The 14,653-nt window shown below is 38.1% G+C and overlaps 1 protein-coding gene across 1 annotated transcript in view; it reads left to right on the plus strand.

Moving 5' to 3' along the window:
* CASD1 (CAS1 domain containing 1) overlaps nt 1-14,653 on the plus strand; it is an 83,760-nt gene that overhangs the window by 22,539 nt on the left and 46,568 nt on the right. The window contains exons 4-6 of the mRNA XM_030857251.2: nt 9,316-9,360; nt 10,385-10,447; nt 14,204-14,248. Coding sequence (XP_030713111.2) covers nt 9,316-9,360; nt 10,385-10,447; nt 14,204-14,248 — 153 coding nt within the window. The remainder of the gene's footprint in view (nt 1-9,315; nt 9,361-10,384; nt 10,448-14,203; nt 14,249-14,653) is intronic.

Here is a 14,653-nt window from a genome sequence, read left to right on the forward strand (position 1 = left end):
TTTTTTGCATTTCACTTGCTTTTTGAAATAATGAAGCATAATATGCCAAAAACGTCGCTTTTTTTCTTCATCTTCAGTGTTAAAATGGCTACACAAGGGGCTTCCCTGGTGGCACAGTGGTTGAGAGTCCTCCTGCTGATGCAGGGGACACGGGTTCGTGCCCAGGGCCGGGAAGATCCCACATGCTGCCGAGCGGCTGGGGCCTTGAGCCATGGCCGCTGAGCCTGCACGTCCAGAGCCTGTGCTCTGCAACGGGAGTGGCCACAACAGTGAGAGGCCCGAGTACCGCAAAAAAAAAAAAAATGGCTACACAAAAATTCACCAATTTAGATGTCTTTTTTTATTTTTATTTTATTTTTTTTTTTTTACTTTTACTGAGTTCTTTTTCTTTTTTTTAACATCTTTATTGGAGTATAATTGCTCTACAATGGTATGTTAGTTTCAGCTTCACAACAAAATGAATCAGCTATATATATACATACATTCCCATATCTCTTCCAGCTTGCGTCTCCCTCCCTCCCACCCTCCCTATCCCACCCCTCCAGGCGGTCACGAAGCACCGAGCTGATCTCCCTGTGCTATGCGGCTGCTTCCCACTAGCTATCTACCTTACGCTTGGTAGTGTATATATGTCCATGCCTCTCTATCGCTTTGTCACCGTTTACCCTTCCCCCTCCCCATAGCCTCAAGTCCATTCTCTAGTAAGTCTGTGTCTTTATTCCTGTTTCACCCCTAGGTTTTTCATGACATTTTCTTTTTTAATTCCATATATATGTGTTAGCATACAGTATTTGTCTCTCTCTTTCTGACTTACTTCACTCTGTATGACAGACTCTAGGTCTATCCACCTCATTACAAATAGCTCAATTTCGTCTCTTTTTATGGCTGAGTAATATTCCATTGTATATATGTGCCACATCTTCTTTATCCATTCATCCGATGATGGACACTTAGGTTGTTTCCATCTCTGGGCTATTGTAAATAGAGCTGCAATGAACATTTTGGTACATGACTCTTTTTGAATTATGGTTTTCTCAGGGTATATGCCCAGTAGTGGGATTGCTGGGTCATATGGTAGTTCTATTTGTAGCTTTTTAAGGAACCTCCATACTGTTCTCCACAGTGGCTGTATCAATTTACATTCCCACCAACAGTGTAAGAGGGTTCCCTTTTCTCCACACCCTCTCCAGCATTTATTGTTTCTAGATTTTTTGATGATGGCCATTCTGACTGGTGTGAGATGATATCTCATTGTAGTTTTGATTTGCATTTCTCTAATGATTAGTGATGTTGAGCATTCTTTCATGTGTTTGTTGGCAGTCTGTATATCTTCTTTGGAGAAATGTCTATTTAGGTCTTCTGCCCATTTTTGGATTGGGTTGTTTGTTTTTTTGTTATTAAGCTGCATGAGCTGCTTATAAATTTTGGAGATTAATCCTTTGTCAGTTGCTTCATTTGCAAATATTTTCTCCCATTCTGAGGGTTGTCTTTTGGTCTTCTTTATGGTTTCCTTTGCTGCGCAAAAGCTTTTAAGTTTCATTAGGTCCCATTTGTTTACTTTTGTTTTTATTTCCATTTCTCTAGGAGGTGGGTCAAAAAGGACCTTGGTGTGATTTATGTCATAGAGTGTTCTGCCTATGTTTTCCTCTAAGAGTTTGATAGTTTCTGGCCTTACATTTAGGTCTTTAATCCATTTTGAGCTTATTTTTGTGTATGGTGTTAGGGAGTGATCTAATCTCATACTTTTACATGTAGCTGTCCAGTTTTCCCAGCACCACTTATTGAATAGGCTGTCCTTTCTCCACTGTACATTTCTGCCTCCTTTGTCAAAGATAAGGTGACCATATGTGCGTGGGTTTATCTCTGGGCTTTCTATCCTGTTCCATTGATCTATCTTTCTGTTTTTGTGCCAGTACCATACCGTCTTGATAACTGTAGCTTTGTACTATAGTCTGAAGTCAGGGAGCCTGATTCCTCCAGTTCCTTCTTTCTTTCTCAAGATTGCTTTGGCTGTTCGGGGTCTTTTGTGTTTCCATACAAATTGCAAAATTTTTTGTTCTAGTTCTGTGAAAAATGCCAGTGGTAGTTTGATAGGGATTGCATTGAATCTGTAGATTGCTTTGGGTAGTATAGTCATTTTCACAATGTTGATTCTTCCAATCCAAGAACATGGTATATCTCTCCATCTATTTGTATCATCTTTAATTTCTTTCATCAGTGTCTTATAATTTTCTGCATACAGATCTTTTGTCTCCTTAGGTAGGTTTATTCCTAGATATTTTATTCTTTTTGTTGCAATGGTAAATGGGAGTGTTTTCTTGATTTCACTTTCAGATTTTTCATCATTAGTATATAGGAATGCCAGAGATTTCTGTGCATTAATTTTGTATCCTGCCACTTTACCAAATTCATTGATTAGCTCTAGTAGTTTTCTGGTAGCATCTTTAGGGTTCTCTATGTATAGGATCATGTCATCTGCAAACAGTGACAGCTTTACTACTTCTTTTCCGATTTGGATTCCTTTTATTTCCTTTTCTTCTCTGATTGCTGTGGCTAAAACTTCCAAAACTATGTTGAATAAAAGTGGTGAGAGTGGGCAACCTTGTCTTGTTCCTGATCTTAGTGGAAATGCTTTCAGTTTTTCACCATTGAGGATGATGTTGGCTGTGGGCTTGTCATATATGGCCTTTATTATGTTGAGGAAAGTTCCCTCTATGCCTACTTTCTGCAGGGTTTTTATCATAAATGGGTGTTGAATTTTGTCAAAAGCTTTCTCTGCATCTATTGAGATGATCATATGGTTTTTCTCCTTCCATTTGTTAATATGGTGTATCACATTGATAGATTTGCGTATATTGAAGAATCCTTGCATTCCTGGAATAAACCCCACTTGATCATGGTGTATGATCCTTTTAATGTGCTGTTGGATTCTGTTTGCTAGTATTTTGTTGAGGATTTTTGCATCTATGTTCATCAGTGATACTGGCCTGTAGTTTTCTTTCTCTGTGACATCCTTGTCTGGTTTTGGTATCAAGGTGATGGTGGCCTCGTAGAAGGAGTTTGGGAGTGTTCCTCCCTCTGCTATATTTTGGAAGAGTTTGAGAAGGATAGGTGTTAGCTCTTCTCTAAATGTTTGATAGAATTCGCCTGTGAAGCCATCTGGTCCTGGGCTTTTGTTTGTTGGAAGATTTTTAATCACAGTTTCAATTTCAGTGCTTGTGATTGGTCTGTTCATATTTTCTATTGCTTCCTGATTCAGTCTTGGCAGGTTGTGCATTTCTAAGAATTTGTCCATTTCTTCCAGGTTGTCCATTTTATTGGCATAGAGTTGCTTGTAGTACTCTCTCATGATCTCTTTTATTTCTGCAGTGTCAGTTGTTACCTCTCCTTTTTCATTTCTAATTCTATTGATTTGAGTCTTCTCCCTTTTTTTCTTGATGAGTCTGGCTAGTGGTTTATCTATTTTGTTTATCTTCTCAAAGAACCAGCTTTTAGTTTTATTGATCTTTGCTATTGTTTCCTTCATTTCTTTTTCATTTATTTCTGATCTGATTTTTATGATTTCTTTCCTTCTGCTAGCTTTGGGGTTTTTTTGTTCTTCTTTCTCTAATTGCTTGAGGTGCAAGGTTAGGTTGTTTATTCGAGATGTTTCCTGCTTCTTAAGGTGGGCTTGTATTGCTATAAACTTCCCCCTTAGAACTGCTTTTGCTGCATCCCACAGGTTTTGGGTCGTTGTGTCTCCATTGTCATTTGTTTCTAGGTATTTTTTGATTTCCTCTTTGATTTCTTCAGTGATCACTTCATTATTAAGTAGTGTATTGTTTAGCCTCCATGTGTTTGTATTTTTTACAGATCTTTTCCTGTAATTGATATCTAGTCTCATGGCGTTGTGGTCAGAAAAGATACTTGATACAATTTCAATTTTCTTAAATTTACCAAGGCTTGATTTGTGACCCAAGATATGATCTATCCTGGAGAATGTTCCATGAGCACTTGAGAAAAATGTGTATTCTGTTGTTTTTGGATGGAATGTCCTATAAATATCAATTAACTCCATCTCATTTAATGTATCATTTAAAGCTTGTGTTTCCTTATTTATTTTCATTTTGGATGATCTGTCCATTGGTGAAAGTGGGGTGTTAAAGTCCCCTACTATGAATGTGTTACTGTCGATTTCCCCTTTTATGGTTGTCAGTATTTGCCTTATGTATTGAGGTGCACCTATGTTGGGTGCATAAATATTTACAATTGTTATATCTTCCTCTTGGATCGATCCCTTGATCATTATGTCGTGTCCTTCTTTGTCTCCTCTAATAGTCTTTGTTTTAAAGTCTATTTTGTCTGATATGAGAATTGCTACTCCAGCTTTCTTTTGGTTTCCATTTGCATGAAATACCTTTTTCCATCCCCTTACTTTCAGTCTGTATGTGTCTCTAGGTCTGAAGTGGGTCTCTTGTAGACAGCAAATATATGGGTCTTGTTTTTGTATCCATTCAGCCAATCTGTGTCTTTTGGTGGAAGCATTTAGTCCATTTACATTTAAGGTAATTATCGATATGTGTGTTCCTATTCCCATTTTCTTAATTGTTTTGGGTTCGTTATTGTAGGTCCTTTCGTTCTTTTGTGTTTCTTGCCTAGAGAAGTTCCTTTAGCAGTTGTTGTAGAGCTGGTTTGGTGGTGCTGAACTCTCTCAGCTTTTGCTTGTCTGTAAAGGTTTTAATTTCTCCATCAAATGTGAATGAGATCCTTCCTGGGTATAGTAATCTTGGTGGCAGGTTTTTCTCCTTCAACACTTTCAGTATGTCCTGCCACTCCCTTCTGGCTTGCAGAGTTTCTGCTGAAAGATCAGCTGTTAACCTTATGGGGATTCCCTTGTGTGTTATTTGTTGTTTTTCCCTTGCTGCTTTTAATATGTTTTCTTTGTATTTAATTTTTGACAGTTTGATTAATATGTGTCTTGGCGTATTTCTCCTTGGATTTATCCTGTATGGGACTCTCTGTGCTTCCTGGACTTGATTAACTATTTCCTTTCCCATATTAGGGAAGTTTTCAACTATAATCTCTTCAAATATTTTCTCAGTCCCTTTCTTTTTGTCTTCTAATTCTGGAAGCCCTATAATTCGAATGTTGGTGCGTTTAATGTTGTCCCAGAGGTCTCTGAGACTGTCCTCAGTTCTTTTCATTCTTTTTTCTTTATTCTGTTCTGCAGTAGTTATTTCCACTATTTTATCTTCCAGGTCACTTATCCGTTCTTCTGCCTCAGTTATTCTGCTATTGATCCCATCTAGAGTACTTTTAATTTCATTTATTGTGTTGTTCATCATTGCTTGTTTCATCTTTAGTTCTTCTAGGTCCTTGTTAACTGATTCTTGCAATTTGTCCATTCTATTGTCCATTCTATCTCCAAGATTTCGGATCAACCTTACTATCATTATTCTGAATTCTTTTTCAGGTAGACTGCCTATTTCCTCTTCATTTGTTACGTCTGGTGGGTTTTTATCTTGCTCCTTCATCTGCTGTGTGTTTTTCTGTCTTTTCATTTTGCTTATCTTACTGTGTTTGGGGTCTCCTTTTTTGCAGGCTGAAGGTTCGTAGTTCCTGTTGTTTTTTGTGTCTGTCCCCAGTGGCTAAGGTTGGTTCAGTGGGTTGTGTAGGCTTCCTGGTGGAGGGTACTAGTGCCTGTGTTCTAGTGGATGAGGCTGGATCTTGTCTTTCTGGTGGGCAGGTCCACGTCTGGTGGTGTGTTTTGGGGTGTCTGTAGACTTATTATGATTTTGGGCAGCCTCTCTGCTAATGGGTGGGGTTGTGTTCCTGTCTTGCTAGTTGTTTGGCATAGGATGTCCAGCACTGTAGCTTGCTGGTCGTTGAGTGAAGCTGGGTGCTGGCATTGAGATGGAGATCTCTCGGAGATTTTTGCTGTTTGATATTATGTGCAGCTGGGAGGCCTCTTGTGGACCAGTGTCCTGAAGTTGGCTCTCCCACCTCAGAGGCACAGCACTGACTCCTGGCTGCAGCCCCAAGAGCCTTTCATCCACAGGGCTCCTTAATTTGGGATGATTCGTTGTCTATTCAGGTATTCCACAGATGCAGGGTATATCAAGTTGATTGTGGAGCTTTAATCCGCTGCTTCTGAGGCTGCTGGAAGAGATTTCCCTTTCTCTTCTTTGTTCTCACAGTTCCCAGGGGCTCAGCTTTGGATTTGGCCCCGCCTGTGGGTGTAGGTCGCCGGAGGGCGTCTGTTCTTTGCTCAGACAGGACGGGGTTAAAGGAGCCGCTGATTCGGAGGCTCTGGCTCACCCAGGCCGGGGGGGGTAGGGAGGGTCACGGAGTGCGGGGGGGGGGGGGGGGGGGGGCCTGCAGCGGCAGAGGCCTGCGTGATGTTGCAGCCTGAGGCGCGCCGTGCGCTCTCCCGGGGGAGCCGTCCCTGGATCCCGGGACCCTGGCAGTGGCGGGCTGCACAGGCTCCCCGGAAGGGCGTGTGGCTAGTGACCTGTGTTCGCACACAGGCGTCCTGGCGGCGGCAGCAGCGGCCTTAGCGTCCCATGTCCGTCTCTGGGCTCCGCACTCTTAGCCGCGGCTCGCGCCCGTCCCTGGAGCTCTCTCAAGCAGCGTTCCTAATCCCCTCTCCTCGTGCACCAGGAAACAAAGAGGGACGTAAAAGTCTCTTGCCTCCTCGGCAGGTCCAGACCCCTCCCCGGACTCTCTCCCGGCCAGCCGCGGCGCACCAACGCCCTGCAGGCTGTGTTCACGCCGCCAACCTCAGTCCTCTCCCGGCGCTCCGACAAAAGCCGGAGCCTCAGCTCCCAGTCCTGCCCGCCCCGGCGGGCGAGCAGACAAGCCTCTCGGCTGGTGAGCGCCGGTCGGCCCGATCCTCTGCGCCGGAATCTGCCCGCTTTGCCCTCCGCACCCCTGTTGCTGTGCTCTCCTCCGCGGCTCCCAAGCTCCCCCACTCCGCCTCCCGAAGTCCCCACCCGCGAAGGGGCTTCCTAGTGTGTGGACACTTTTCCTCCTTCACAGCTCTCTCCCGCTGGTGCAGGACCCGTCCCTATCCTTTTGTCTCTGTTTAGTTTTTTCTTTTGCCCTAACCAGGTACGTGGGGGGTTCCTTGCCTTTTGGGAGGTCTGAGGTCTTCTGCCAGCGTTCAGTAGGTGCTCCGTAGGAGTTGTTCCACGCGTAGATGTATTTCTGGTGTATCTGTGGAGAGGAAGGTGATCTCCGCGTCTTACTCTTCCGCCATCTTCCCGGAAGTCCCCCTAGATGTCTTTTTTTAAATGCACGCTGATATGATAGCTGTCACATAGAATCTAACAAAATTGTTTCGAATGAAGTTAAAGACAACTAAGTGCTACTAGAGCCACCTAACGGAAAAAACTGAACTAACCTTTTGGCCCACCCAATACATGTGGTGCGTAGAGACACGTGAAGCTAGTGTAGAAAATATTAACCATTGGTAAAGGGTATTAACTTTGCTATAAGAAGTCTGAAATTTTTCAAAATTAAAAGTTGAAGTGAAAGCCAACACAACGGAACAGTATATCGTTTGAAGATGCATATATATGTGACAGAACTGTATAATAAAAAAGAAAGCAAAATAAAATTCAAGATGGTTGTTCTCTTTGGGCAAAGCACGGAATTTGAGAGGGAGAGGGCCATATAGGTCATTCCATGTGTTGGTAGCATTCTGATTTGTGCCATGGGTTCACAAGTGCTTATTTATTTTTAGTGTGCCTTGTGACTTACATATATGTGATATATTATTTTGTATATAGCAAATGTTATATTAAAATAATAAAGGAAACAAAGATTGAATTGATTGAATTAACTGTGCTATGCAAAAAGGAAAAAAATTTCATGACACACTATTTCTTTAAGAATTTGTTAAAGGTTAAGATGGAGTAGGAGGAGAACACCTATATGATTTTTCTCTGCCCCAGTATTTCCCAGACTTATTTGACCAAGAAAGCTCTTTTCATATATCATACCTTAAAGTTCTGTTGAATTAATGGCCTCAAGAGTCCTTTTGGGGAAAAAGGGTACAAATGAACTTATTTACAAAACAGAAGTAGAGTCACGGATGTAGAAAACAAACTTATGGTTACCAGGGAATAGGGTGGGGAGGGATAAATTGGGAGATTGGGATTGACATATACACACTACTATATATAAAATAGATAACTAATAAGAACCTGCTGTATAGCACAGGGAACTCTACTCAGTACTCTGTAATGGCCTATATGGGAAAAGAATGGATATATGTATATGTATAACTGATTCACTGCTGTACACCTGAAACTAACACAACATTGTAAATCAATTATACTCCAATAAAAATTTTTTTTTAAAAATCATTTTGGGAAAAGATACTTAAGCAGGACTAATAAGAATTTTAAAATTTAGCTTGTTGATAAAAGCAAACGTTATTTCATTTTAAAAACAAATACTGTCTGATTAAATTAATGAAAACATTTCAACCTTGGTTTTAGGAAGAGAATTAGCTTCTTATTAACCACCCCTGTTGCATCCCGGATATTTAACTATGAAAGGATTTTTATTCTTTTTATGGAATACTTAGTTACAAGAAGTTGTAGTCTCTGGATTTTAATTTTTTTCTACAACTGGACTATTTACTGTCTTCTAAGTGAAATCTACAATAAACTAGAGTCATATATGTCCATTCCTGTTTAGACAGGGCCTGTACTAGTATATTGGTGAGAATAGACTAGATGTTGTTGCAGCAGCAAACCATGCTACAATCTTAATACTTAGCACTGCTTGTCCTAGGTGGTTTGGCAAGGGGCTTTGCTCCATGCAGTCATTCAGCGATTTTTGCTATTGGAATTTTTACTATTTTCTAGTTGTACCATTTGGGACATTCAGCCTCATCAGTCTCTGTATCAGGTTAAGGCAGAGACTAGAATTTCCCTGCGAACTTCAGCCTGGAAATGACCCATATTACATCTAGCCATATTACATTGGCAGTGGTCAGTCTCTACCATAGATAATAATACTAGGATTAAATTTGAATCATGGGAAGCTTGGCAAAAAGATAATTTACATAGGCATTTTCACATACCTGCTTATTCATAGTTAGAGTTTTATCTTTACATCTTAGATGTTGAAGATCACATATAAACAGTTTAATATCACTTATTTTTTGGCAGTCTATGCAGGTCTTTTCCCCTTCAGGTTGAATGCAGTTAATTGGGATATGGTGTATAAATGAGTCAACAAAAGCAGCTAAAGGAGGAATTATTTACATACAGTTAATCTACACATTAATATTTCTCTGTTGTCTCTCCCCCTTTTTTATGGCAGCATGAAAACATTCCTTTTGAAGACAAGACTGCATCAGTTAAAGTGGTAAGTTCATATAACAGTAAGCTAAATGTTATAATGTTGAAACTATTCATTGGTTAATTTATTTGCAGATCAGCTAATGCTTTGAACGTGCTAAATGTGTTTCAGTGTATTGGAGTAGATAAGTAGAGTAAGATAATTTCATAAATGTGTGCACTATTTTGTGTAATAACATAGAAAATTTGGTCTCTCAGATTTTTATCCAGGAAAAAATAATCTTGTACGTTAATTTGAAACCAGTGTGTATTTAGGATCAAAGTTCATAAAAGAACATATATTAATTTCTTGAATTCCCAGTCACAGGTGACTTCTAGATACTGAGAATACAGATGGGGATCAAGACAACAATGTCCTAGATCTAATGGAGTGTATGAGTGATTATAGTTTTCTACGTGCAATTAAACATGGGATAAGGATAGCAAAAAGGAAAAAGTGGGGCATTAGAAATGTATAGAACAAGGAATTATTAAAAGTAGTTTTTCTCCTTGAGGAAATAATGTTTTAACTGAGGCTTCAAGCTAGTTAGGCTTAGGGGGAGAATTTATGAGCATTATAGGCAGAAGGAACAGGAACAAAGCCCTGGAGAAAAAGGAGCACATAGAGCATTGCAGGAGCTGAATGAGAACCAAAAGGACACTTAGCAAGGGGGAAAATGGCAGGAGAAAAGACAGAATGTCTAGGCAGAGGCCAGATCCTGCAACTTCTTAGGAATTTTAAGGACTTTGGAATTTATTCTCAGGGCAACTGATTGAAAGTCCTTGAATACTTAAGCAGGGGTGTGGCAAGATCAGATTTAAAAATTTAAAACATTACTCTGACTAAAATGTGGGGAATATTTTAGAGAAAAGCAAAAGTGGACATAAGGAGAACTATTGTGAGACTCTTACCAAAATGGGATGAGAGATGAAGATATTGTAGATAAGGTAGTGTTTTACTTTTAAGTACTCTATAAGAGATATGTTAAAGTTTATTTTGAATGGTGCATACAATATTTTCTTTGACTTCTTTTCTTACATTTCTCTTTTAGGATTTTCTGTGGCATCCAGAGGTTAATGGTTCTATGAAACAGTGTATCAAAGTGTGGACTGAGGTCTGTATTTGAAAATATAGGCCTTGCTGGTTTTGAGCAATCACATTTTGAAAACGCATTCTCCCATACTCACCTGTCCCACTCTCCTGTACTTTATACCAGCCTTTTTGATTTCGACCATGCTGGGTTGATTATCACTTTACTGAGAAAACAAAGTTTTGATCCAATGCCTCTGTTATCACCATTCTAACCCTATGGTGATTATGCTTATACCACACTTTACTGATTTAAAACTTTCTGTTACTGTTGTAGCTCAGTTAATTCAAACTCAGATCATCTTTCTAGCACTATATACATTCTCTTGAGCATTTGTCCACTTTGTTCTGCAAACTCATGTACTGATAACTTCAGGAAACTTTTTTTTTTTTAATATCCTGTTTTCTTCCCTTTTATCATTATATTTGTGACCTAAAAGTTGAGCCTAATTTGTTTTGGCTCGTAATGTTTGGAGTTAAATTAGATATAAGGCAAGTATGCTGTTAACATCAGAAAACCCCTAACTTCTCACAAGTCCACTTTAGAACTTCCACAGTCTCTCCATATAGCTCCTTATCAGTCCTTTATTTAAACCTGTATTCTTTTCCAAAGGTATTTGCATTTGGGATGGATAAAACAATATTCAATTTTGTTGACCTTGTTTTGCTTAATTACTTGTGTTGCAATGATATTTTTCTTTGCTTCTTTTCCCAATAAGTGTTTAGTACGGCAACCAAACAGACTTTGGTAGGATACAGTGAGAACCTAGTCAACATTTTTAACTTTGTTTCTTTAAGAAAATGTTTAAGTTTTCAAAAAACAAACATGCAGACAACTCTAGAATTCACCTTTCTGGAAAATTGGGATCTCACATAATTTTGTTTTTATTGATATGTTTTTAAATGTCCAGAAGTATAATGTTATGAGTATATTTCAGATGATTTAAACATGTGTTTTACCTTTGTGCTGGATCTGAAAGTATATCCATTAAAGTAGTAGAAATTCACAGTTAAACAAACATCAGTGTAATGTAATTTATAAGTCAGGCAAGATCACAAAAAGCCTTTGTTATTTACTAACCTGGAGATATATTGCATATTCAGATCTTCTGTTCTAATAATTTGCTAACACTAGTTTTTGGAGCTTTAGATTCTGTTGTAAAACTCCTTATGATTATTGGGGGAGAGGAAAGATTCAACTTATTTGGATAGATGGCCATGTAGTTACCTGAGATTGATTAGTTCATTGGTTTCAATCAAAGAGTATGTATGTATGCATGTATTTATATATTTATGTTTTAATATTTCCATAATAAGCTGCTAGATCCTGAGAATACAAAGTTGTATATTTTTATTATGTATGTACTATTACTAGCTTTGTTCTAGGTATTAGGAATGTGACTGGGAATTAGCCCCAGTCTCAGGCCTTGAGGAATGTGCAATCTAGTAGATAGTGACTTTCTTATGAATAAAGGTATGATAATATGAAGGGTAACAATAGAACTGAGCACAAAGAACTACGAAAGCACCATGGATAGAGGCACTTAGGATGAGGGTGGTTTAGAGTAGTGTGAGGATCTAAGAAAGCTTTACAGAGGAGATAATATTTCTAGAAGAACAGTGGATTAGAAAGATATACTTATGAACTGAAATAGACTTACAGGCATAAAAGCAAAGTTGAATTTAAACAACTCTACTGTTATCCAACAGATATTTATAAATCAGCTGCCATATTTTAGGCACCAGGCTAAACACCGTTGATACCCTGGTTAACATAACAGAGTTCCTCTCCTCAAAGAGCTTCTAGGTGAGTGGCAGATATAGGTAATTAAGGAAACCAGCAATTTAGATTTAATTCTGTAGGTGAACAGTAGTCATTAAGTCTGAGCTACTTAGATGGATTTGGGGAGTCTTTGTATGGAGTGAGTTGATATTTGAGGTGACTTGAATAGAAATAATTGAATAGGCAGCAAGTATAGATTAAAGAAGAGAGTGTAGGAATGGAACTATAAAAAAGATTATGAGAGGAGGTAGTAAAAGGGGTAAGAGGAAAAGCAGAAGAAGAATAACTAATATCACACACAGAGAAGGAAAGAGTTTTAAAAAGTGGATAGTGTCACTTTAGGAACTATATAGGGTAGAATGAAACTACAGGACTTGGCAATTCAGAGTTCATTAATGGGCTCTGAGGGCAGTTTTAATGAATGGTTAATTCAAAATCAAAACATGGTAAGTTGAGGCATAAATGAGAGAGATAGAAATTAGCATAGTGAAAGTGGAATGCTCTTCCAAGTAATCTGTTGGTCAAGAGTGTGAACGGGAAGAATTTGAGAGTGAGACGAGATTGAAGGAGCATTTTTTGAGGATAAAGATGATTTAACATTTTGTGGATTGAAGGAAGAAAGAAGAGTAGAGAAGGATGAAATGGATAATTCAGGAGTCTGAGGAGATAACTTATGGATATAGCTCCAGAAGTAAAAAGGGAGGAGGTATAAATGCAGAGCAATGGGTTAGCCATTAAGCAGAATAGGAACATATTTTGTTTACTCTCCTGTCAGAGGAAGGTAGACTGGGTGAGCATATGGACAAAGTTGTAAGAATGGAGGAAGGAAGGCAAGAGCACACAAGCCAGATGAATTCTGTTTTCTCTGTGAAGTTCGAGAATTAAGCTTTATGCCAAAAGTGAGGAGGACAGGAGGGACCTGTGTAAGGAAAAAATGATTTGGGATAACCACTGTGAAGGGTGAGAAAGGGAGCCACCTACAGATGAGGAAAGTTTCACTAAAGTAGCAATGTAAAATGGAGCATGCTAGACTGGAAACTGGAATATCTCTGACGAGAAATAGATTAATTTTGTTATTTTCTCTGCTTTCATAGTTTTCTCCACTGAGCATGTTTTACCTTCATAATGAGACAGTAACTGTCATTTCTATTTTTATATATGGGTTGGACTTTTTCTGATTTCTTGTTTTTAATTGTTTCTTGTGCACATGATTGTATTATCAGATCTTCTATGTTGTGGAAGATGCATTGAACCCAGTAGTCGGAAGACTTAAGTTCTGGCTTTGTTCCTGCCAGGCCTCAGCAATAGCTATAAACCTTTCTGAGTCTATCGCCTTTTTTAAATAAGATTTGTATAATATCTTCCTGCCTATCTAACAAGTGGCAAGAATCTATATTAAAATGAGCTAATTTAAGAGAAATACTTAGTAAATTACTAAGTACTATATAACTGATAGTATTATTAATAGTATAATTTGCACTAGGTGAGGATCTTTACCAAATTTCTCATTTTTTTCCACATTATGGTCTGTAATAATTATCAGTCTACTGTTAAATACATACTAGATTGGCTTTCCCAAAATATCATGTTTCTTTAGAGCACTGCATTTTATTTAACACTTAAACTGTATACCCTTTAGGCTTCCAAGAATACTTTTTAATTGGCTACATAATATACTAGAGCTTTACACAGTTTACTCAGAATTCAGACTGTGTTAGATTTCAGTAGTGTTTTTTTGTCTTTGTTTTTGTTTTAAAGAACACCAAAGAATTAGCCATACAAGCCTCATGCCATCCTGTATAGTCATATAACCATGTAAGGTTTTAGGCATGGGGTGTCCATCTTGTTGTAACAAGAATCTGATAAGGAACCCTAGAAAATTAAAATGCATTTAAATGGAAGAAGAACTTAAATTTAAGGGAAAAAATTAAGGGATATTACTTGCGTTAATTTCCTGAACTGAATATAACACTATTATAAAGATTTTTCTTTCTTCAGGATTCTGTTGCAAAGCCCCATGTGGTTGTAGCAGGAGCTGCCACAGTAAGTTATTATCTGTATTCTTACATAATGATTTTTGTTTCATACTTAACATGCTAAGAGAAAATTAACTTATGTTATATAGAATTCTTGATTATACTTATATTTTAATTCCTATTTGTATTAATTAGATGGATAATTTTTTAAAAGATCTGAATGAACTTAGGAAATTTGATGGTAAATGTCAATACTATTTTATATCTAAAATTACATTCTTCTTGAACGTTATACATTGAAAGTCTAATTTTATGTCAGCTTTTTATAACTGCCTTCATATATTTCATGAAATAATTTGACCATACTTTATTCTAATATTGAATAAGAATGGGAATTATCTTAAAATAACCTTTGTTACAACAGAGGAAATTACATACTTTAATTTTTCTGTGACAAATCATTAATGTTTAA

The sequence above is a fragment of the Globicephala melas genome, chromosome 9 (assembly GCF_963455315.2).
Source record: "Globicephala melas chromosome 9, mGloMel1.2, whole genome shotgun sequence".
NCBI classification, from domain to species: domain Eukaryota; kingdom Metazoa; phylum Chordata; class Mammalia; order Artiodactyla; family Delphinidae; genus Globicephala; species Globicephala melas.